Source organism: Delphinus delphis, chromosome 7, assembly GCF_949987515.2.
Source record: "Delphinus delphis chromosome 7, mDelDel1.2, whole genome shotgun sequence".
Classification (NCBI taxonomy): Eukaryota; Metazoa; Chordata; class Mammalia; order Artiodactyla; family Delphinidae; genus Delphinus; species Delphinus delphis.
The window spans coordinates 23,664,135-23,690,748 of NC_082689.1; the positions used below are offsets into that span (position 1 = coordinate 23,664,135).

Here is a 26,614-nt window from a genome sequence, read left to right on the forward strand (position 1 = left end):
AGTTGGAAATGCCAAGTGAATGGCTCTGAAACTGCTCCCTTCTCTGATCAATATAACCAAAAATAATATTGCAAACTGAGGCAGGGCAGGGGGGAGTGCTGGCAGAAATTTGCCAAAGGATGTCGATGTGGCAGTTACCATTATATTCCCATATAATCCCCTATCTCTACATGGCAAAGACAGAAGTAAACGTAACTCCTTTCCCTCAGGGCCATGTAAATTTCTCTATTCACCATCAAATTATAGTAATCCTGCTCATCTTATACTTTCCACTATATAAATGAAATCACCCTAAATGGGTCTGGTGAGCAAGAAGTGGCAAGTACCCTAGATGTCTTAATAAGACACATGTGTGCCAGAGAAGAAATAAACACCAAGAAAATTCTGACTAGAGCATGTTGAGATAATGCTTCTAAACAAAAGGCAAGCTGCTGCTTATTGTATCCTCTATCTTGAACAAAGAACATAGTTTAAATGATGTCTGGACCAAGAAAAGTTTTGCAACAGGTCCAGGGTATGATACAAGACATCCTACCTGCCCCTTTGGTCTTATAGCCCAGCAGATCCAATGGTGCTCAAATTATCTGTGGAAAATAAGGATGCTGTAAGAAAGACTATAAACAGCTCCAGCAGAACTGCAGTACTGACCTCTAGACTTCTAGAGAAAAGGCATGCTCATCTCTGTTGATCACTATTCCTATCAGTTCTCCTTTAAAAGGAGTCAGATCCCAGTATGCTCCTGAGCTCTGGTAGAGTCTAAGGACTTATGACCTGAGTTATTTTTCATGACCTAGGAATGCTGTATGTCCTCAAAGCCATGATTCTGGACATGCAAAAAATCCCAGTTCATCTTAAAAAGGAATAATTATAATTGAAATTGTGCTTGAGCACTTCAGAAAGGTACAAGTAAATTACATGAGCTGGCAGCTTAAAATCCCAAATTTCCACTCTCGTTTCAATGCCATATGTCCTACTATACCTATGGCTTTGTGAGTTCACAATGACCAGGTAACAGAGAAAGAAGAAACATCTAGCCTAGTTTCTAGATGGGCTTGCATGATAATGCCATCTCTGCTACGAATGGACAGTCACTGGATTATAATTCTGCCAAAGAGGACCCCCTACTGCTCTGGCCCGATAAGCTATGAAGTCTTCAAGTATGAAGACTATGCACAGGCTCAGTAACAAGGACTTTCCCTAAGCAAAATTTATTGGCCACCACTCAGTGCTTTTAAATGTCCAGCTTGCCAACAGCAGAAGCCAACGTGGAACCCTTGCTATGGCGCCTCACCATGCGAAGCCAGCCTGCCACCTGGTGGCAGACATTATTTTGAACCTCTCATTTTGGAGGGGTTACTGATCTGTTTTCACTGGACAAATATGTATTCATCATATCATGCAAGGTTCACTTAGGAAACAAAAACATGACTCTAAATCACCTTCCAAGTCTTCCCTGAAGGGACAGTAGCCATTTACAAGGGCAATTCTTTTACCTTAGACCTTTCAGAGATAATTAGATATTAACTTTGAGTGCATTCCCTTTACTGGAAACATAAAAACACCATCCAATAGTCAGACTAGGAGGTTATGATAGCCTCATGATAAATGGTATTTTGGCTCCAGTCTGTTTCGCAGTAAACCCAGTGGGTTTGTGGACTTGTTCCCTGGTTACTTCCTCAGTTTCTGACTGTACACCTGGAATAGACATACTAGTCAATTAGTAAAATCTCCTCATTGGCTCACTGTTTTATGAAGTAAGTGCTACTATGGTAGGAAGGATCAAGCAGAAGCCCTAGAAATTAACCTACCAAAAGAGTAAACTAAAAGCAAATCACAGTCCTGTGGGAATTACAGAAATGTGTGCCACAATAAAGTAGTGGAAAGATATAGAGGATAGATATCCATCGCATCCTCATTAATTACCAGTTCAGCCTTTGCAGAAAATTGATGGCTCTCACAAAATGACTATGGATTACTGTAAAATTAGTAAGGCGTGGTCTACAATGGCAACTACTATTTCAGATGGGATATTTGCTTTCACTGCTCTGAGTGCACCACAATCCAAATACTTAGAAATTCCCTTATACATTGTCATGAAATACAATTCATGCTTATGACCAAAGTATGCATTTTACAGTACAAGAAATATGGTTATGGGCTAACACCCACAGAATTAATGATAGGCCATCCCGCAGAAACAGATGCCCTGATGGAATAGCAGAATAGCTTATTAAAAAATCAGCTGCAGTGTTAGTTTAGAAACGCCACCAGTGTTGTTTTCACACAGTCACAGAAACCAAGGGTTCACAGCAACAGATGTAGCCCCTCTAATTATTACATCTCATAACCAACCTGCAAAGAGTTTGCCTCCTGTGCCAGCAACCTTAGGCTCTGCTATTCAATGGCTTAGTTCAAAAGAGAAAGGTGCGTCTATTGTGGCACAGAGGGAAGGCATCATCAGATTAAAACTAAGTCTGACATCTAGTGATTCAGAGATTTGTGTGACTGTTTTGTACTTTTTGACATGGTTGCTGCTAAATGATGGATTTGGAGAGGACCTTCTGGAACCCAGAAAAAAATCTGGGACACCCTTAGTACATCCACGTTAAGTAGTAAATATCAATGGAAAACTATAACAATCCAAGATAGCAGGACCACTAAATACTCAGACCTTTCAGGATTAAAGATATGGGTCCACTCACCACATAAAGAACTCCAATGAGCACTGGCTAAGCAAAACACAAACCCTGAATGAGAACTAAAAGAAGGAAGAAGTATATCAAGTATATGTCATGGCTGGAAATAAACTATTCAGCTATAAATATTTCTGTCACATACATATTAATTAATGAGTTTTTTTCTAATCCCTCCCCTGGTATTGTGTGTTAGAAGTTCCTCCCCCCATGCCCTGCATCCCTCGCATATCTCCAGCTCCTACAAGACAGCCTCCTCCTTCACAGTCCTCCTACCTGATGGACCCAGTTCCTCGAGGCTGGTAACAATGCTCTCCCACTGTGCCTCCAACACAAAAAAAGTGTCCTGCCGTTGACAATCTCTGAGTTGTCTTCCTGTCCCCTAGATGACATCTTAGCTCTTCTGTCACCTATGTAATCAATTCCATGTATTAAGGTTATTTTGTTCAAACGATCTAAACTAGTTTTTTCTGACTTAAACCCAAAATGATTTCCTGACTTTGCCTGAATGAAAAGGCAAAATGTCAGAAAAATTCATTAAGTAACTGCTTTTAAAATTGCAAAAGTGAATAAAACATTCCTCCTACCCTATTTTTTCTTCACTTTTATACAGAGGACACACGATAAAACTTTTATATGTAGACTAAAACCCAAGAATTGATTGCTAATGAAAGGAGGCAAACTATCTTGAGAGATGCACACTTACATGCTGAGATTGAAGACAAGAGCAAAGCTTGGAATGACATTAGAGCACCCCTGCCCCTGACACACATGAGATCTGGCACCATACCATAGGAGAGAATGGTAGGATGTGAGGGTGGGGTGTGGGAAAGGAAAGGCAGCCTCTGTCAAATATACTATGCTTTAATCCCAAAGTTCCAAAATTTCTCTATTTATTTGGCCACTGTTGGGGCTATGGCCTGCCCAGCCTTCCTGCCTGCTCTGTTCCAATGTCCCTGGCAGCTGATCCTGTCACCCACTTACAGACAGCCCACAGTCACCCTTCACACATTCTTAAATGAAGAAGAAACTCATGCAAGTTTGGAATTTTGATTATGACACAGAGCTGAATATATTTCACTACTGACCTGAAACAGTCATTTCTAAGTACGACTTACTACCTGAAAAAGAATGCCTATGCCACGTCAGAAGATGAAAATGTTTCTCATGACAACCACCACTATCACACTCAGAATCCTTAACTCTGAATTTTTTTTATTATTGCGAGTCTTTTATTTGCTCCCTGACTTACTAGCCTCTGTGGAGATAAAGATTATCCAAACAAGAACAAGCACTACTTAGTGACAGCAATGGAGTCATCTACTGCCACTGACTGCATTAGGCAGAGACTCAAATTACAGGCAGGCGGAGAAGTGGGAAAGCTTTATGGTGACAAAAGAGGGTCTGTCCTGATGGGACCTTGGAGACATGGGGAACCTGAGGCAGACTGACTAAAAGAGGGGATTTCCCTCAAATACCATAAACCTAAATAATTAGTATTGATGATAGAGGAACAGTAAAATAGTAGTCTAAATATCACTAGAAAGTGATTATCAAAGCCTTAGTATAACCTAAAAGCATTTAGTCTATATTTTATTCAAATATTATATATGATACTAGATTCCAATGCATACCTTTGAGGAAGAAAAATGTTATAGATATTAGCTAAGTAAATGATTATTTGAATTCATAAAAATCTGTTGTTCTTATAGCATTACTACACTAAAAAAGTTATATTTGTAAATGCTTTCATTTTTAAATGTCAGATATTTTAGAACTCAAAGGTATTTATAAAAACATTCATTACCTCAGCTAAACTTTTATGCAATTTTCATGACAAGAAACTACACCCTTCATAGGTTTTGTGTAATTTTCTTTCTTCATTTTTTATCTCTTTGACCAGACATTTTTTTTGCAGTACGCGGGCCTCTCACTGTTGTGGCCTCTCCCGTTGCGGAGCACAGGCTCCGGACGCGCAGGCTCAGCGGCCATGGCTCACGGGCCCAGCCGCTCCGCGGCATGTGGGATCTTCCTGGACCAGGGCACAAACCCGTGTCCCCTGCATCGGCAGGCGGACTCTCAACCACTGCGCCACAAGGGAAGCCCCAGACCAGACATTTTTAATATCATTTTTTCTGTAATCACGGAAGATTTTAACTCTCATCCTGATGCACAGCAAAGGCGCTCAGATATAAAGAGATTCTTAAATGGGGTATAATTCTTTCCATTCTTCTTTTTGAAAAGACTAATGAAAGTTTGAAGTTATAGTATGAGAAAATAAATAAGGGATGATCTGATAGTTATTTCTTTTGGACAAAGGTAATTTTAAGCAGAAGAGTGAGCAGGTGAGCAGAAATGGCCATGATTAAGTTTGAGTAAGTGGCAGAGTGATTCACTGAGCTGTCTCTGCCACTAATAAATGTGTGTCCCTCAATTAACTAGTTACTAGTAACATTTAAGAACCTCCATTTTCTATCTATAGACCAAGTGGTTTGGAATACATAACTTCTAAATTACTTTTCCAATATAATAATGATACGAGTCCGTGAATCTGAATATCTGAGAGTTAAGTATGAATTAATGGAAACAAAAATATCATACCTTTGTATTAACTTTCATCTTTGTTTTACGTTTGCTTTGTTCTCTGGCTTCACGAAGACCTTTCTGAGTAGGACCTTCTGGTGCATTTTCCTTTTCACAATTCGGAACAACTATAAGATAATACAGTTTACTCTTAATGTTTATACTGTTTGTAAGAAATATTATAACCAAAAAAATAAGAAAGCCAAATTCATTATACACGTATTTTTTGAAGTATTAAACTAATAATATTAAAATCATACTAAAATGTTTTAAATGAAGTCTCAAATTCATTTCCCAAAAATGCAGGGTGGCATTGCCGCAAGGTTAGTGAAACAGCATTGCGAGCAGTTGAAAAGCATGTGAGCCAATCTCCAGTAACATTATATCTAAATTCCTGTTATCATGAGGTTTCATGTGTTTATAAACAAAAGTTGAAGGGAGTCAAAGGAGAGAATGCTAAGCAATGACAAAATTTCCCAAGTGGAACTGTATAATAAACAAAGAGATTTTTAAATGAATATTGTATTAATAAAATATTCTCTATGCTTCACAATGTTGAGAAAAAAAGAAAAGAAAAAACAGGGTAACATTCCAATACAGTTGTAACATTGGTCCCCACAGTCTCCTGGACATAAAGGAATCATCTGAGGTAAAAAGAAAAGTGACAGGAAAAGTCTGTTTCTTTTTCACATCTTTCCATATACATATACATGTTCAGGTATACATAATTTCCCCCTGTATTTCTAAACAGCCAGCTGATTTCAAATAACTAATATGGTTATAATCATTATTAACTCATAATTAAGTGACTAAATGTTCTAATTTATAACATTAATTTATAATAGAGAAAAGATGATGAACACAAAAATATGTGGATGATTTCAATGTCAAGACTCTCAAAGAATCCTGATGTTATAAAGTAAGGAAGCATATGCTAACATTTAGTTTCTTTCCTGATCTAATTTTTCCTATTCAGTACCAGTTTCAAGGAAGAAAACCATCAAAATAATCCCCACAATAACATAAAAGCCGAATGCTGCATAAGTTAGTACTACATGAAAGTACTTTTAAAACTTCTAACACTAGGGTATCCAGACTGCATGTCCTCGCTCTACGGTGCTACAAGTTAGAGCCCCACAGCATCTGGAAGTCAAAATGTGGAGAAAAGGCAACAACTACAGCTCATTGAGATTAGAGAAAAATTTTCACTTCAAATTCTCTTTTATTGTATTTTCCTCTTCAACAGCCAAGAGTGAAAGCCTGATAATGATAATAATTTAAAATAATAGTCATTAGCATTTATGCCTCATTGATGTTTTACTATCTAACAGGTACTGGTCTAAACAATTTACACGTATTATTTCATGAAATCCTGTCATTAACCCTGTGAAGGTCACTACCTTTTGTTCCCTTTTACATATAAGGAGAATTTGTATAGTAATATCTACAGGGAAGAAAGGAGAAAGCAGTAAGGAGAGAAATCCAGGATTCCAGTAGATAATTCTAGGAATACGAGCAGACCTCAGATAGCATGCAAAACATTACTAAGCACCACTTCGTGAAAGAAATAAAATAAAAAGCAAGAAACAAACAAAATGGTAAGGATAAATGAAAGTAAAAAATCAAAAAGGGCTTGGTTTATATATAAGGATATGTAGTTGTTCCACAATCAAAATGAAATTACAAGAATTTATACTTTATAAAAATATTTTAGGAAAAAAATCGACATTTGCAACCAAAACATGAGAATACACATTGCATAGTGTATGTGTAATTGAAAGAAAAGTAACACTTAATTATTTCTCAATGTACCAATAATAAACATGATTCCCACTCTCTAACAGATAAATATCACTTTATACAAAGATTTGTAGAACAAATGAGAGACTCAAACATTGGGTCCTTGTCACATTCATAAAAGTGCATATAATTTTCAAATTCCACATAGTGCTTCTTAATGTTTAGTAACACCCTGGCAAAGTCCATTTCTCCATCACAGGATCCTCATGCTTATCATCTAATGCTTGTTAATGAAAAGGCCTATAGTACTGACTGCTACTATGCAGTTTCCCAAATTTTACTTGGGCACAGTCACTATCTTAAGGAAGATACAATTCCTTAGTAAACATCAAATAAATAAACAAATTTTCACTCATAGAAATTATAGTTATTGTACTCCCAGTGCAAAATTTCACCCATTCAACCATTTCTTCATGTATGCATACATTCAATCAATGTTAACAGAACATGTTCAGGCCCCTGGTTAACTGTCAGATATGCATGAATATATTCATTTAACAAATACGTAAGTACCTATATTGTGCCAGTCCTTAACTCCATTATAGATTAAACACAGCTGAAAAAAGAATTACTTAACTGAAAAAAATGTTCTGAAGAAATTATCCATAGTTTATGACAGGGAGATAAACAGAAAATATCTAAGAGATTAGGAAGCTAAAATGAGATCAAGTACACATCTAATTGGAATTCACAAAAAGGTAACAGAGATAAAGGGAAAGAGGTTATATTTGAAATGATAATATATCTTTCTAAACTAGACCATATACTACATAGTCATAAGAAAATGACATCTTGTAGTGAAACTCTGAGCAACAAAAAATACCCAATTTAAAAAGCAATTAATTAAACTAAAACCTTTGCTCTACTATATATGACATCTGTTTGTGATGCTGAAGTCAGCTTTCACAGTTTTTCACTTCATAAAACATTTCCAATTTCTAGAAGTTCTTACTGAATTCATAGTTTCCTATCATAATTTACAAGATATCATAAAATACAATTATATGTATTTTTATACCTACTTTGGAAATAGGTATCATCGTATTCAAATTGCAACCTCATATGAAATCAAACATCAGCTAACACAAACATAATAAAAACCAGCACACTGATAAACTTTCTGAGCTTATATAATTTGCACAAAAAAAGTTTTCTCTCATAATATGTAATACTAAAGTGCTTTCTGTGTAGTTTCTTGTAAATATTTGATACATATTACTTTCCATTACAACACAGAAAAATGTAACAAAACTATCACTTCAAACATCTAGCTGACAATAATTCACTATTTCATAGTTTCTCCTAGGAATTTTTCTATTATTCTACATACCAGACAAGAGTAAATGTAGAATTATAAACCCTTTTCAGGTAAGAAATTTGACTACTAAAACATTAATATTCTCTCTAGGTGGTAGCAATTATGATTAATTTTTAAAACATTTTATCATTTAAAATTTTTCTGTAATAAGCACATCACTTTGATAGTCAAAAAATATGGTACATTTAAAATTTTTTGATAACTACTCCAAGTGAGTCTAAGTTTTATCTTATTCCTTAAATTCAGATTAAATAACAATTAATTAGTCTTTTTCCCAAAGTTCAGAGTAAATGACAATCAAGTCATTGTTTCCTAACTACAGGGCGAATTACATTTAATCTGAAGAATTTCTACTGCCATACCAACTTCTGTTCAAACTGAACGAAAAATAGGTAGATAAATGACAGACAGATAAAATACTTTAAAAATTAAGCCAAAATGAGAAAATGAAAAGGGAAAGAGTTAAATATATTAAAATAATTGTGAAGGACAGCAGGATTTACGAAGAACCACCAGTTAACCAATAAACCAAGTTCTTTTCAAAGTTGACTAAGTAAGGTTCTAGTTGATCAGCCAATCTGAGTAATAACAGAGATCACACAGCCAAATGCTGGCATGCCACAAGGAACTTAGGAAAAGGAACTGCAAGTCCTTTATCTAAAACTAGAAGGCATGTTTATAAGGAGCACAAAATTATTCAGTACGGAATTTAAGGAATAACTTTTATTCAGGTAACTGAGACTATGAAACTAAAAAAAAAAAAAGAAAACCTGTTTTCTTCATGTTGGGCTTGAATTTATTTCTTTTGATCAAAAGTCACTTCAAAACATCACAGATAAAAATGTAATTACAAACTTGATCTTCAAAGTAACTTATAAATGTCAGCCTAGAAAAACATGTAATATATTCATTTATAAATTAGATTAAATACCAGGAGATAATTTCATAAAGGAGTTATCTATAAACCATTATTTTATTTTAATAGAGATCTCAAGGATAAATAAAATCATAAGCTCTTATAAGTAGAATGTAACATTTAGAGATTAACTGATGCAAGCATCAATTCAATGCACAGTTCAACCTTTATGCCATCTTATATTTATTGTTTTTCACAGTCTTTATTCAACTTGAGAGTTAGAGTTCCTGAAATTATGGTAGTTTCACATATCATATTTATACCTGATTGTATTCTTCTTAAAAGTTATATATATATGAAAAAAATTTTTGATGTAAACAGAAATAAATATTTTTTGAAAAAAATGCAGTAAGGAAAAAATGAAGAAATAATCACATTACCCAAATAAAATTATGTAAACATTTTCGAGTTTGATATATTTAACAGACATGATCTTATACTACATGTTTTTATTTCTTAACATTAATATTTTAATATGAACATTTTTTATGTGTGATTTTTAAAGACTTTCTAGTATTGTATGATCAACTATATTGAAACATTCACTTGTGATTAAAGATTAAGACTGCTTGTATAGTTTTGTTACTATAAATATGAGTGCAATAAACATCCCTGTGCATAGACTCTCTAGGCATCACTGAGCATAACTGATATTTCTTTAATATAAAATATTAGGAAAGGAACTACTGAATCAAGGCTGAGAAAAAGTTTTTGAATATGAGAATGCTACACATTTCTTTTAAGCCTTAATCAATCAGAGAACACAATGAACAGTCATCTGGAAATACCAGAATGTTATTTTTATTAAAAATTCACCATTTTGCAGTCTCTCTATATTTTAGAGCTTCCCATCATTCTTTTCTAAGTCAACATTATTGAGGTATAATTTACATAAAATAAAATGCATACATTTTAAGTGTAGAGTTCGGTAAGTTTGGACAAAGATAAGTAGGCATATAACCAACCACCTATATCTTCAAATCAAGATATAGAACATTTGCACTACCTCCCAAATTATTATTTTCTTATCCTTTACATACCTTACATACCTTATAAAGCATTATTTTACAAGGCTATAATTTTAGTTTTTATCAGTCACTTTCCTTTTAAGAAAATTAAGAAGAGGAAATCTTAACGTTTACATTAACCAGAATTTAACATTTCTAAATCTCTGTACAGTATTCAATTCTGCAGATCTAAGTTTCTTCTGGCTTACTTTTCTTTTGGCCCAAAGAAAATAGTTTAGCATTTCCTGTACTTTAGAATGGCTTGCAACAAAATCTCTCAGCTTCATTTGTATTGAAATGTTTATATTTCATTCTAATTTCTGAAAGATATTTTTATTGAATATAGAATTCTGAATTAAATTTTTCTACATTTTAAACATGTCATTTCATTGTTTCTAGCCGCCAATATTTCTGATGAGAAATAAGCCTTTATTTGCATTATTGTTTCCCTATAGGTAACGTGTTTTTTCTCTCTTGCTGATTTCAAGATTTTCTCACATAAATTTTGAGTATGATGCATCCAGGCATGATTTCTTTGTGTTTATAGTTAGTTGCTTTTTTTGGATCTGTGAGTATATGCTTTACATCAAGTTTGGAAAATTTTAGGTCATCTTTTGTTTAAATATTTTTATGCCCCATTCTCATTTTTTTTCCTTTGGGACTCCAATTACTTGTATGTTAAACAGGCAAATTTTCCTTAATTTTTTTTCTCTCTCTTCTTTAGAATAGATGATTTTTATTGATGGCTCTTAAAATTCACTGACACTTCCATCATCTCCAATCTATTGTGAAGTATAAAATTTTGATTTTAGTTATTGTATTTTTCAGTAAGAGATTTCTATTTCCTTTTTTTTTTGAGTTTCCATTTATCTGCCAAGATTCTCTACCACTTCATTTATAATGTAATATTTTCCTTTAAGTCCTTGATCATATTAAAAAATAGTTGCTTTAGCATTTTTATCTGCTAAATCCAACACCTGGGCCATCTGAATATAGGTTTCCATTTATTGTTTTTGTCTTGATTGTGGATCACATTTTCCAATTTCTATAACATAACTAGAAAACTTTAATTATACACTGAGCAGTATGAAGGTAGATTATTAAACTCTGGACAATTATCTTCCTCTGAAAGGTACTGATTTCTGTTCTAGTAAGCAGTTTAATTTTTTGATGATCACCTTGAATTCCAGGCTTAATTTTATGTTCTGTTCGAGTGGATCCATGGAAAGCCCTAAATATTCCCCAAGGTTCTCTAACTTGGCAAAATTCAAACTCTAAACTCTGTTTCCCCTAGGAATCCTGTGTAAGCTTTCTTTTTGGTTTTATAGGGTGGGTACAGTATGGTTAATGTTAATATGGTGTCACCAAGGTGTTGAAGAGGTCTTTCAATCCAGGCCTGGCCAGAACGCCAATATATCCCATCACTGCTTGACAATTAGAATCACTGGTCCCCTCTTTTTGTTTTGTTTTTTCTGTTTTTTACTGGTTTTAATTTTTATTGTAGTTGATTTACAATGTTGTGTTAATTTCAGGTGTACAGCAAAGTGAATCAGTTATATATATACATATATCCACTCTTATTTGGATTATTTTCCCATATAGGCCATTACAGAGTACTGAGTAGAGTTCCCTGCGTCACACAGTAATTACTTATTAGTTATTTTATATATAGTAGTGTGTATATGTCAATCTCAATCTCCAAATTTATCGTCCCTCTCATACCCCCTGGTAACCATAAGTTTGTTTTCTATATCTGTAACTCTATTTGTGTTTTGTAGATAAGTTCATTTGTACCCTTTTTTTAGATTCCACATATAAGCGATATAATATGATATTTGTCTTTCTCTGTCTGACTTACTTCATTCAGTATGAAAATCTCTAGAATAGCCAAAGGAATCTTGAGAAAGAAAAATGGAGCTGGAGGAATCAGGCTCCCTGACTTCAGACTTTACTACAAAGCTACAGTAATCAAAACAGTATGGTACTGGCACAAAAGAGAACTATAGATCACTGGTCCCCTCTGAATCCTAAAGAGTCTTTTCTCTCTGGCAAATCTCAGGTAGTCTTGCATGTGTAGCCCAGCCATCATCTAAGGACTCATAGTACACTCTCTCACAAACCAGGCCACTGTTCATTGCAGCACCCTCTTATCTGGTGCCCTTTCCTACAGATTCTAGATGCTTCAACAACTTATGAACTATAGTCTGCCTTTTCAGTTCAAACAGGACTGCCATGCTCTTCTTGACCTCCATCGCCATAGAGTTTGGTTTGGAAATTTTCCCAGACAAAAAGTCATGATGATGGTGAAGCTCAACTTACAAATTTTCCTTCTATCATTTGCCTTCTGTGACTTGTGATGTTTTCCAATGCCTAAAAATAGTTGCCTCAAATATAAGGTTAAGAAGTCACCCTATCAGCATTTTGAGTTCTGACAGGATTGAAAAATCACCAACCTATAATAAATTACAGTTTTATTATATTTCACTTTTACCTGTAATTTCAGGAGCATGGAAACTATGCCCTATTTCCATACGCTTCAGTGTTTCTTGAAGTCCAGAAATCTAAAAAGTAAAATCCAAAGATATGAGGTTATATACTAAATAACTCAAAAAATGGGTTAAAATACAATGTTTAAATATTGATTACAAAATATAGAAAATATTAATTTCTCTTGGATTAATTCCTATGTATTTTAAAAATTTAAACATTAATTGTAACAAAAGAAAACACAATTTTATTAAGTTTAAATTCAATTCCATGGCAAGTATTAAGTATCTATTATGGGTAAACGCCTGAAACATTTATTTCACAGCATAGTTTCCTGAGACAACAATACTCACTGCACACTTTTAATGATAATTATTCAGGTGTCTACTTTGAGAGTTTTCTCCTCTGTTGAAATTGCTTCACAACAGCCTAATTCATCTTTATGTCCATAAAAGATGAGGTAAGTATTACTTGGGAAGTAAAATATGAAGAGACTGTTGTTATCCTAAAACTCTTAACTCATCTTCCACCCACAAACTTACTCCTTGTTTTATTTAATTTGTTAGTTTGGTGGCATACCATTTACTGATATTTCCTGAAAAACAGACTTAGATTAAAAATTCAACCTTAAAAAGCTATCTCATCCCTTATATGATTATACCAACACAAAATATCATCTATTTAATTATATACAGATACACACATTTTTCTACTATCATTGAGTAGCAACATTTCCTTATTAATGGAAAATAGCAGATTATAATTTGTAATCTATGGATTAGTGCTCATGAAATGCCTGGGTGGGAAAAAAAAGTAAAAATTTTATATCTATTTTTGGATGCCAAATGGATTATAAAATTTTTTAACGAATTTCTTATTTAGTATAGTGTAAAATTTACATAAAAGTTGCAAATATGGTACAGAGAGTTCCTGTATACCCTGTTTCCCCTGTTAATGCCATGCATTACCATGGTACATCATCAGGCTCAACATCCAAACCAAATTTGGTTGGTGGTCCATCTATAGCTGCCCACAATAGTTCCTTTGTCCTTTGACATACTCCATTATCATATTGGGTATTTCCTTCCTCCCTCCCTTCCTTCCTTCCTTCTTTCCTTCCTTCCTTCCTTGTTTTCTTTTTTACATTATGAACATTTCCTAATTTCTAGCACAACATGATGCCCCAAATGCTCACCCGGGCTCATCTTGTATTTTCCTTACCCAGACTACACTCAGCCACTTCTCCAAGGAGCACTAACTACTTCCTCTTATTGGAGAATAGTATTAGAAATTGATATTGGGCACTGGATATACTTGCTGCTACTGCAGTGTCATTACTTCTAGACCCTCTCAGCAGACAGACCTAGAAATACATACATATATATGTATGTATCTTTTAGAATTTATCCTAAATTGAATCCCATGATCCAAAAACAATAAAATGTAATCTATTATACATATATATATATTCTAACAAATAAATTATATTTTATCTTTTTTGAAACATGGGGCTCTAATTCAGAATTTTGGACATTTTCAGTAATTCTGTAAAGTTGAAACTAATTAAATTATAGATGTTTCCATAAGACTTAAATAAATTTAAAAGTTGGGGACTTCTCTGGTGGCCCAGTGGTAAAGAATCCACCTTCCAATGCGTGGGACTCAGGTTTGATCCCCGGTCGGGGAACTAAGATCCCACATGCCTCGGGGCAACTAAGCCTGCGTGCCGCAACCAGAGAGTCCACGCACTCTGCAGCCCAGGCGCCACAACCAGAGAGAAGCCCACGTGCCTCATTGAAGAACCTGTGCGCCACAACGAAAGATGCCGCATGCTGCAAAAAAGATCCTGCGTGTCGCAACAAAGATCCTGCGTGTCGCAACTAAGACCTGACACAGCCAAAAATAAATTAAATAAATAAATAAATAAAATATTTTTTAAAGATAAATAAAAGTTACATTGTTTATTATCTATCAAAAGAATTTATAAACACATATTTATTAGATTTTTGTCATCTCACAGTACACTTTCACTCTTATATACAAACTAAATAGCATTAAAAATTCTAAAAACTAACCCTTCTTCATGCAAAGTATTTGAGAAGTCTATATGTTAAGAGAAACACAGTAAGCTAAATGGTCATTAAGATAAGGTTTTTAAGGAAATGATAAGGAAATGACAATGAATGAGAGTCAGGACAATGAGGTCCAGATGTTATGGATCTCACAGAAGGCGTAGCAGAGGCCATGGAATAAGCAAGGTATATTAGGTTCACACTCAAAAGAACCACCCAGAACCATGTACCTAAACACCAGGAATATAACCAAACCAGTCACACTACACTAGAAAGTGAAGGCCGAAAGGATAGCATGTAGACTTTGGGCCAGTGGACACATAAGGGTCTCTTGTACTAGGAGCCATCTGGGAAGAGTGAGAAGAAAAGGATGCTATTTGATGACAGAAAATTAACACTGACAGATATGTTTTAGCTAAACAATCAGTTAATATAACATTCAAACACCCTGTGTTAAACTCAAAGAGACCGTTTTAACCCAGAAAGATCTGGATAGTCTTTAATAGCAGGTTATGTTTTATTTTGCCTTCAGCAGGAGTAGGGGTTCAAACACAAAGTAAGTTGTAGATAATGAAGATACAGTTCTTTACATATCTGAATGGTAGTGTGTAAAATTCAACCCTTCCTCATAGAGAGAATGATTTTCATTTTTAAACATGTTTTCATTTTAGATACATATCAATCATAAGGCAAGTAATTTTATCTTTGTTTAATGAATGAGAAAAGAGACATATATGTAAAGTTACCTGAATGTTCACATGGCTACTTTGTAGCACAGCTGGGACTGACTCCTATCACTCCTAATCCTTAGCTCTTGTAACCAAACCAGTGATGAGCAATCTGAAACCCAAAGACTGTATATGGCCTAAATATGTCCTTAATATGGCCTTTGATCTAACCTCATGTTAGAGATAGGGGAACTGATGGCCATTCCAGGAAGATAACTTAGCCCTAATCACACTGATATTGCCTGGAAGATCTAGTCCAGTGATAGATAGATGGCAGATGTAGAAATCAACAACCTGTAGGGGAGTGTAGGCACTTGCCATCATGGATGCCTGGAAGGCCCTGATATCCCTGAATATTGAAACTTAGTCTGAGTGGTCTGTCAGAGACACCAAAGTATACGTGGTCACTTGGGAATGTATGGCCAGGGGACTGATGGATTCCTCCTGAGAGAAGAGTAATAGGGAGATGTGCATGAAAACAGGGGGAAAAGGAGAGTAAGATGAGAAGCAAAAGTCTAAGTTGTTTTGTGGCAGGAAAAGAAGCAGGAGCAACCTGAATCTAGCTCACAGTGTTCCAGGTTGTAGAACTGTCTCTTGTTGGGAGGCTGTGGGGACAGGTTAGATGAAAAAGAGCAAAGAGATGAAATTCTGAAGGTTTGACAATACAGTACCATAAAAATGTAAACTATTATTAAACTATTTTTATGCAATATTACCATTAATGCAATTCATACATTCAAGAATACACAATTAAATTTCAAGCACAAAGAAACACGAAGGGTTTCCCTGGTGGCGCAGTGGTTGGGAGTCCGCCTGCCGATGCAAGGGACACGGGTTCGTGCCCCAGTCCAGGAAGATCCCACATGCTGCGGAGCGGCTGGGCCCATGAGCCATGGCCACTGAGCCTGCGTGTCCGGAGCCTGTGCTCCGCAACGGGAGAGGCCACAGCAGTGAGAGGCCCGCGTACCGCAAAAAAAAAAAAAAAGAAACAAGGAGACAAGTGATGTTTTTATTGTAGTAGCTGAAGATTATACTCAAGAAAAGACAATATACAGTTGATTAAAGTATGTCTTAATAAAATCATTCACACTTTTGTAACCATCGTGCAAGCTTCTGTAGCTTCTGAAAGTTTGACCAAAAATTAAAATCTCCAGGAAACAATAAAAGAATGTTAAGCATAGTAGCAGTTTTATATTTTCTAATAAAGTGTTACATATTTTTAATGTGGCCAAGAAACATTTTGTTTTATTTTTCTTGAATTCTATACTAGAGATTCCTCACCACTACCCCAGGCCTAGGCCTATACAAAAACCCTGCAAGAAGAATGAAAAAGGGTGTCAACAGCAAAAATGACTGAAAATTGCATCAGTAACTAGGTGTTTCAAATATTCATTTGGGGGTAAATTGCATGGACTTTCTATTCATTATCTCATCTAAGTTTCACAACAATATTAAAAGATAGGTCATTGTGGTTATACTTTATGTATGAGAAATCTGAGTTTAAAGTGTTTAGGTAAGGTCCAGGTTTATAGCTGTCAAAGAGGGCATTTAAAACCCAGCTTAAATGTTGTTATGTTTTAATGGCTGAGTTTTTCTCTGTAACTATATTTTAATAATCTCCTAAAAAGTTATATTTTAATTACATAGTTTTAATTCAATAATAATCTTTGTAGTTTTAAAATGGATATAATACTTTTCCTGGATGTTTCCAAATTAATCTTTTTTACAGCATGACAATTGGGGGAAATCTTTTAAAATTTAATTCAGAAACAAAACCAATATTTCTAATAATGTTATAAAAACTAAATGGTTAAAAATCATTTTCAGGTAGCTTGGATGGTCTCTTTACCTGTCCCACTGCTCTGTCTCTTTCCAAAGAGGTCAGCATTTTCTGCTTCAGTAAAGCGTGGTGCTTCTCATATAATACTCTTATAGTTGGTTCATAAGATGCGTAATGTAACTTCAACCTATGAAAAATAAAGGGCATCTTAAAGGGTAATTGAGTTAAATCAGTGATTCCATATAACACCTAAATCTTTTTTCTATTTTTTTTCATTGGAATAAGAAATGAATTAACCATATAAAGGTCAACACAACAGAGCCAAGAAGTTCAAGAACTACTATTTGGCATACAACTTCCCTGCAACCTAGGTGGAGGTGGGAAAGTCACATTTCTCTTGGGTTAACTAGTTCTCTGTTTACTTTTGTTGTATTCAAGTATGCACCCAGAAGTTGCTGCTATTCATTGACAGGAAACAAAATTGCAGTTTCTTTAATTAGAAACAATTTTCAAAAAGACAAGGGCTACAAACAATAGATGATTAAACAGAAAGGGTGTCATTCACATCAAAATTAAGGATGGTCTTGAAAACAAGTATGAATAACCTCATATTAAGAAAACTAAGTATAAAATATTTTGATATCTCAATTCATCTCAACGTATGATATAAATTTTAAGAATCTGTTTTATTTGAAAACGCTTTCAAAATATTTTTTCACTTTTATGAAGCATGATTTACATGGAGTGAAATATATAGACCTTAAGTATTACAGTTTTCATGCATGCCCAGGTAGTCCACATTGTCATCAAAATATAGAGCATTTCTAACATTTCAGGAGATTCTAGACCTTCATATACTTGGAATCATAGAACATGTTCTCTTCAGAAACTGGCTTATTTCACTCAGCATAATTTTTTTTTAGATCCTTCCATGTTGTTGTATATATCAGTAATTCATTCCTTTTTATTGTGAGTACTATTCCTTTGTATGTATATTCTACAATGTGTTTATCCAATATTATGCTGATGAAGAACTGAGTTATTTTCAGTTTGGGACTATTATGAATAAGGTTTCTATGAAAATTCTTATACAAGTCATATAAGATATTTTTGGTTATGTACCCTCATTTCTCTTAGAAACCATACCTAGGAGTTGAATTGCTGGGTCGTAATTTATACTTCCAACAGCAATATATGAGACTCCTGGTTACTTCACCTCTTTGCCAACATTTGGTGATAATTAGTGTATCTAGGGTTTGACAATTTTATTATCAATTTTGCCAGTTTTGTTATATTTTTATACAACCAATATATGATTTTGTTGAATTTTTCTTATGTTTATAACTTTGCTAGTTTATTGGTTTCTGATCTTCTTTTTCTTTCTTTGTATTTAATTGTTCTTTTTTGAGCTTCTAAGGTACAAGATTAGACCATTAGTTTAAATTTTTCTTCTTTTCTAATATAAGCTATCAATTTCACTTTATGCACTGCTTTGGCTGAATCCCACAAATTTTAATGTTACATTTTAAATCATTCAGTTCAAAATATTTTCTCATTTCCTTCTTTGATTCATGGGTGATTTAGAAATATGTTACTTAATTTCCAGTTATTTGGAAATTTTCCAGAGCTTTTTGTCATTGATTTTTAATTTAATTTGATTGAGGTCAGAGATACTTTGTACGGATATCAGTTCTTTGAAATTTATAGAGATTTGTTTTATGGCTCAGCATACGACCTATTTTGGTGAGCATTCCATAGGCACTTGAAAAGTCCAAAGTATTGACAGAATTCAAGAAATATCAATTATGCACAATTAATTTGTCCTATTCTGTCAACTTGAGAATTTTTTCCTATTTTTCTAATAATTGCTATAAGAGGAATGTTAAAATCTCCAATTATAACTATGGAAATATCTATTTTTCCCTTCTGCTTTATCAGGGTTTGCTTCATGTATTTTCAAGTCTTATATTAGAATCATGCATATTATATCTTTCTGATGAACTGACTCTCATCAACATGAAATGACTTCTTTTTCTCTGGTTCTCAGGATGTCCCTGACAATGTTGTTTCTGTAGTGCTCCTCCTCAGGCCCTATGGGCTTGCAGAGGTGGTCCTCCTGCCCTAGAAAGAGCTAACACTTCAGCTGTGCTGCAAGCTGCTGCAGAGGCCTTTCGAAGTTTACCTTTAAGCTTTTTATAGGGCAAGTCTAAAATAGTTCCTTCTCCAAGACTAGAATAGCTCAGCTCCTATGGCAGGGTTTATCAAGGGTCTTAACTGAGTGCTCAGAGTATTCAGTGAGTTTTCTCCATTGTAGCTGGTCAGAACTCCTACATCTCTGGAATCTCCATTTGGCACACAGTTGCCCAGGAGCTGTTCTTTGCAGGCTTCATGTTCTCTTACCATGTACTTCCACAACTTAGTATCTGGTCAAAGACTAAAAGGAACCACTACAGATATTTCTCAAGTACCTTTTCATGTACCTCCCTCCTTTTGTGCACCCTGTCCTGCAAATTCTAGCTCTCTAAGCAGCCCTGAACTCCGACCTCTGCCTCGTCAGCTCATCAAGACTACCGTGGTCTGTTTGGGTCCCACCTTGTCATACTATTTTCTGAAAAGTGACTCCAGACAGAAATCTGGGCTGATCATGCTGCTCACTTTGTGTATTTCCCTCCTCTTAGACATCCCAGTTCTACTCTACAAAACAACACCAAAAATTCTGTCCAGTTTTGTAGTTCATTACAGTGGACAGCTAGTCCAGTACCAGCTGGAGAGCTAGCTTTATACCAGTTATTCTTATATGACTCAAAGCAGAAGTCTCCCAAAATAATTTTACATTTGTTTTTATTAAAAAATTAAAACAGTAGTCCTCATTTTATAAAATATTTTCATGAATATATTTATGAAAGCAATTGATTTATAAATCATATTTCTCAATATAATTTTGATTATACTTCATTGATGACAGTAATAAAACCTAAGCATTAAAGTTATGATATATATTTATATTATATTATATATAATAATATGTATTTTATATATGTTATACTTAGTGTGTATTAATTCAGTCACACTCAGCAAAGCAAGGGAGAGTAATAAAATAAAAGATATCAGTAGTATATATAATTTCATCCCCTATTCTACTTAATGTACTTAGCATATATATATTTTGCTATATACTATAAACTTCTAGGGACATTTATACATTTGTAAACACATATTCAGGTACAGAGTTATATACACAAAACATTGTGTGCTGAGTTTGTGGGCAATTGAAGTAAAAACATTACTGATGATTTTGGCATCTACTCATTCATGAGACATGACTGGATTATCCTCTGTGCAAAGAATTAGCAACACATAAATACCAATAAGATATAACAAGGAAACATTCACAGAAATCTTCTGTTTAATCAGACTGAAAAAGTGTGACTGTTTCATAAATTCCATAAGAACCTCATAATGCATCCACTTATAAGTTCTAAATGTTGGTATTAAAAATTCTGAAAATAAGTACATTCATGATAAGTCACTCGTGTTAAACAGGAAATTCTGAAAAATTGAGAGGTAAAAGCAACAAATTACAACTTAGTTGAACAATTTAGAGAAAACATTAAGGTTAACTTTTTGTGGTTTATGATAAAAAGACACATCATTGAAATATTTGGGTAAAATATGACACAGAGAACTCAGACCCTAACTTATCCTGGAATCAAAAACCCTCTTCTCTATAGCTGATTTATTATGCAACGGCGCAATTACAAGATAAGGTGTTCACTGCTGACTGATTAACTTCACTGGTGATTGATTAGCTTCATGACTAGTTTTTTGGGGACTCTCAGTTCATCAATGAAATTTTGTTTTAGGTCCTTAGAAAAAATATATTAGTGATTTATCCAGATGGTTCAATGGAGACATTATTCTTACTGATTAAATATGGAAATAAAGGCTATCTGAATATACACTAAGTGTAGTTATATTCCAATGTAATGTGGATTTCTTCACTGGGGCCCCTAAGGATTACAAAAAGCATAATCTGAAAATGCTGAATTTTTACATGAAATAAATTATAATAGTATTCTCTTTAAACATTCTAGGAAGTTTAACAAGTATGATATATTTTACACATAGGCTCGAAGTCTCAAAAAAATAATTTAAAACAAAAACTCAAACAACAATTTACCATGAATACAACATCAGCAACAGTGAACAATCATATTTCAGCTGCCACAGCTGGATACCAAGGTGCTCTGAGACTGTCGTCAACCCAAGTAACTGAAGTACTGAAGCCTGCCTGTATCAGCACAGAGGGTGAGAATGGACTCAAACCTGAGATCTTTCCCATGAAGAATGTACTGTGATTCAAACTCACGTATGTGTATGTGTATGTATGCACACACACACACACACACACACACACACAAAACTACTAAAATACCTTTGGGCTTTTCCTCTGGGCAAATGGGTACCTCACCCTGATGAAGGCACAGCAATTAGTTATCTTTGTACAAGAAAAAGCTTCGCTACCTTTATAGACTTCTACATGACTTCAGAAGAGCCACAGGCCTCTTTATTGTCCTGAGAGTAAAATAATTCCCAAATATAAAAGATATAAAATTAACTCCCAAATATTAAAATATAAAAATTTTTAAAACAAAATACAATATACAGTTCTAAAAAGAGACCTGTATAAAAATGCAAAAGGGAAATCTACGTGAAATAGTATATATTTAGCACATACTTTCAGTGTTAGGGTATGTGCAAAGTACTTACTATCTATTATGTTCCAGACACTATATTAGGTACTTTTATTATGACAGTTTTTACAGATAAGAAACAGAATTACAATGAACACACAAAGGTAAGTAATGGAGCCAGGCTTCCAATGTTTATGTGACTCCAAAATCCAAGCTCTTTCCATTACATTGTACTACTTCTCAATTAATGTTATTGTTAAGAGGAAAACAAATCATTTCAAAGACTTTTTTCTGAATTTTTCTGGACTTGGAACAATTTTATGAATCAAAAAAATAATTTAGACCAAAATATGAAACCAAAAGCATTGATTAAAGTCAATGAATAAACACTCTCAAGGCCTTTTTTTCAAGTTAATGCAATCTCTTTCATTAAACTGGTTTTGATTTCTATAGAGATTCAATTAAGAAAAATCAGAAAAACGCTAATTTCTAATATATTGCTAAGTTAAAAGGTACATTGATTCTTTCGAGACAGCCTATAATTAAGAAATCATAATAGTCATAATGACCATAATCACTACGAAAGACAGCAATTATCCTGACCACCCCTAAGCTATGTTGTTCAATACAGTAGCCACTAGCCAAATGTGGCTATTTAAATTTAAACTTAAATTAATTAAAATTAAATAAAATCAGCAATTTAATTCATCAGTTGTACTAGCCACACTGAAAGTGCTTAGTAGAGGATGTGACGAATGGCTATCATATGGGGCAGTACAGATATAAAATATTTATAACATTACAGAAAGTTCTATTGGGCAGCACTGCCCTAGAACAAGCAAAGGAGAATTTTAGTTAGAGATTATAAATTCTTTTCTTATTTGGTGGGTGGGGGGGGGTGGTCAGGGAGACGAGGAGGGCAGAGGGAAGTGAATCTGAGTATCATTAGAGTAATTTCTAAAAGTCTTAGAATAAATTCAAGGTTATGTAGTATGTGGCCCCTTCCACCTTGCCCTTGTCAAGCTGCTTCTGCACTTTGCTCTCCATTCTTATAATTTGGCGAACATGTCATGTTCCTCCAGTGACTTGGTGCCTTTGCACAGGACGCTGACCCCACTCCCTCACCCTGTTAACTCATACTTTAGAATTCATTTCCTTTAGGAATAGGTCCCTGAACCAACTCACTCTCCAATCTGGTTGGGGTGACCACCTCTTGGCTTGCATAAAAACAATGCAGTATATTTCACTATATTTCTGTTTAACTCCTCCCCCATTACACATCTTAATAGTCTCTGGGAACCTTGACAGCAAGGACCTAAACTTGCTCATCTTTGTATCAAACACATGGCACACAGTAGATGCTCAATAAATGCTGAATGAATAACTTTACCTGGAACCTTCTTCCATGGCCAAATGGCTTAACACAAATTAAATAGTTCTTTGATAAATATGCCAACAAATACTAGCAGCTTACCCTTTGAGGTCATTAATTAATTTGTCTTTCTCCTGGACTGTTCTCTTGTGGTGCATTCGATGAAAATCACGTTCTTTCTGAGTTTTCAGCAGATCTTCTCTAGCCTTGCTGAAAAATAAAAATAATAACAACTTTAAAAATCACTGCTAATTCTTTTCTGAAAAAATTATTTACTTATCAGTTCAAATCCAGTACTAAGCAATTCAAAAGATTATTGAAAAGCAAAGATTCCACTATAATTCTCATTGAAATATCCCAACCAATATAACATATATGGGGGTGGGGAATGAACAGGCTAAAACCTATAGTTTCAAAACTATCATTTATTCATGTTTCATTTAAATAAAGGAAAATTAAAGGTATGCTGCCACAACACATAATCCATCTATTTTCAAAGACAATTTGCTTATAAAATTGAAATACATATAAAATAGGATAATTCAAAATAATTACAAATAAAGGGAAAAACTTTACAAAATTTAATTCTGAACTTGCTTGAATATATGGTTAAGTGGGCTACTTAGTTCTGATAATTGTAAAAAAGAAAGCGTATAAATTCTAGAAAACCAAGATTTTATTCTGGTAAGGCATGTGAAAAATATATACCACCTACAGATCATATTACTAAAATAATTGGTAACTTAATGAGAAAAGTCTTCAATATCAGTGTTGTGATACAGAAGCATTCAACTGGATATATCTTCTGTAGATCCCTGGCATAAAGCAAGCGAGAGTATTCTTTCTCAGCCCAAGTCGTATGTGAAAAAATTAATGGGAATGTTTCCCCCACCTCTACAATGTAAGTTAGTTTCAATGTAATAATGTAAAATATAATTTATAATGTAAAAGTGGTTATCTAACAGTCTTAGTTAACTGACAAAGTGCTACTGCACTGAGATTCTAACATTCTGAAAAATGGATGGACTAAATTTGAGTACTGACAGCTCTCAAAAAGATCAGAATGGAATAAATCTGCCTCTCATATTTCAAAATTCAGATTATATGAAATAAATGCACGCAATAGATTTCTGCTTTAGGAGCTATGTCAGAGCAATCATTGAGGAATGGTGGCTGGGATACTGCCAGAGCACTGGTATGAGTTTAGGTTTTCAGACTTCGGATGGCACATATTATGATCAGTGAGACTTCTTGCTGAAAGATCAAGCCACACGTGGCATATGATGAAAGTGTCTTTTCCATTCTTCCAAGTTTCTTTCTTTCTCCCCTACCATCTCCCACTTATTTTGGATGACCTGTACTGTTCTTCATTCTACTGTCAATGTTGTAGTTTTGACCACATGTAAATAAACATTGTGTCACAGTACTTCATGGTCTAACCATCTAACCCTCAACTTCCTTTCCAGGCCAACAATCTTGAAGGCACAAGAAAATGTTGATTAAAATATTGAGACTTGAAAAATCATCTGTGGAATATTCCAACTATTAGATAAACAAACAGTTTGTTCTTTCCAGGTTTTAACTCTGTGTGTATGTGTGAGAGAAGATGGACCAAAAAAAAGAGAGAACCCCTCTGCCACCAAAATGTGCCCAATGAGTAGAGAAGTGAGTATAAGGAGGAGTGAGTTTAAGTAGAATGACTAGAAAAGATAAATGGCTGAGTTGGCATTTTGTTGTGAAAACACAATAACATCACTTGAATTCACATTCACTTATAAGAAAAGTATGTAAAGTGTCTTATATACTATCATGCACATAGAAAATATTCAATAAATGCTACTGTAATCATCATCATCATCATATTACTATTTAGTATAGTAGAACAGATATATTCAATTCCTCAAACAGCTACATTTATCTACCTAAAATAGGGGGCATGCCAGTAGGTAAATATCCTCTAAGGGATCAAAAATATCAGAATACATGATTATTAGTAACACTGATCTTTTTGTATATCTTTATAAAAGAATTTAAACTTTATGAACATCGATTTTGAGTCTACTAAAACTCCATTTTGAGTCTACAACAACTTGATGAATTACTTCATGGGCTTATATTTTATTTATCTTATCTGAAATGTAAACTCATAATAGGTTAAAAAAAACTTAGAAAAATAATATTGCAGAGTTTCTTAAGCAGAACCACAAATGTGCAGCACTGCATCAACTCACTTTTTAAATATACACTTAAAGTCCTATTTGTACTCATCCCAGGAAAGAAAGCATAGGAATTGACTGAAGTATTGGACTTTATAAAGTTTTTCTGACCATTAAATTGGTTTTCAGAGACTCGCTTTCTGTTTGGACAAATGAAGTCTACTCAGTGAAACAATTTAAATTCATTTCATGGTGATGCTTCTCCTATTATGACCTTCCTGCTGCCCATTTGCTTAATAAAAGGAAAATAAAAGTTGTACTAAAAAATAAAGTTTGAAATATTCATATAAGCTATTAATATTTAAACTATATAGTATTTTCTCATTATATTAGTAGAGCATCGTTGTGTTTAAGAAAAACTTTTATTAAGACAGACACCAAATATATAAATTCTATTTCAAGTACAATGAAGCAAGTTATTCAGTGAAACATTCTATTTAGATTCGTATATCAAAAAGAACACATTACTTAAATGCTTTTCCTTAATGAGATGGCAGAGTGACTAACTTCCCCATTTCAGGAAAGCAGCATATCAAAATATATAATTAAATTATAAAATATCAAGATACTCATATATTTTCATACTATAAAAGCACTGTCCCCAAAACTCCATGTTTAACGTATTAACGTGATTTAATAATGTACTCTAAAAAATTATTTTTAACTGAATGCTCCAAGTAAAATAATTTTTATTAACTGAATAGTTTTTACTAAGCTTTTAATAATAGATTTATTGAGTTATTCTGTTATCATAATTTGGCAAAAGGTATCATATAAACATTTTCTTGTTTACATGCACCAAAGTAGGCCATCTTTATCATGTATTTTTTCGTGTGCAAACTTGAATCAAAGTAATTTCTGATAACAGTACTGTATAATTACCAATTATTTCATTCTCTTCAATTGGTTATAAATAAATTTGTTTAACCCACTACAATTATTATTGGA

The 26,614-nt window shown here is 34.0% G+C and overlaps 1 protein-coding gene across 1 annotated transcript in view; it reads right to left on the bottom strand.

Annotated features, from left to right (window-relative positions):
- Positions 1 to 565: 565 nt before the first annotated feature.
- SPAG16 (sperm associated antigen 16) overlaps positions 566 to 26,614 on the bottom strand; it is a 63,061-nt gene continuing 37,012 nt past the window's right edge. Inside the window, exons 6-10 of the mRNA XM_069540818.1 lie at positions 23,553 to 23,660; positions 17,454 to 17,571; positions 12,809 to 12,878; positions 5,295 to 5,404; positions 566 to 584 (exon numbers count right to left, since the gene is read on the bottom strand). Coding sequence (XP_069396919.1) covers positions 576 to 584; positions 5,295 to 5,404; positions 12,809 to 12,878; positions 17,454 to 17,571; positions 23,553 to 23,660 — 415 coding nt within the window. The 3' untranslated portion in view covers positions 566 to 575. The remainder of the gene's footprint in view (positions 585 to 5,294; positions 5,405 to 12,808; positions 12,879 to 17,453; positions 17,572 to 23,552; positions 23,661 to 26,614) is intronic.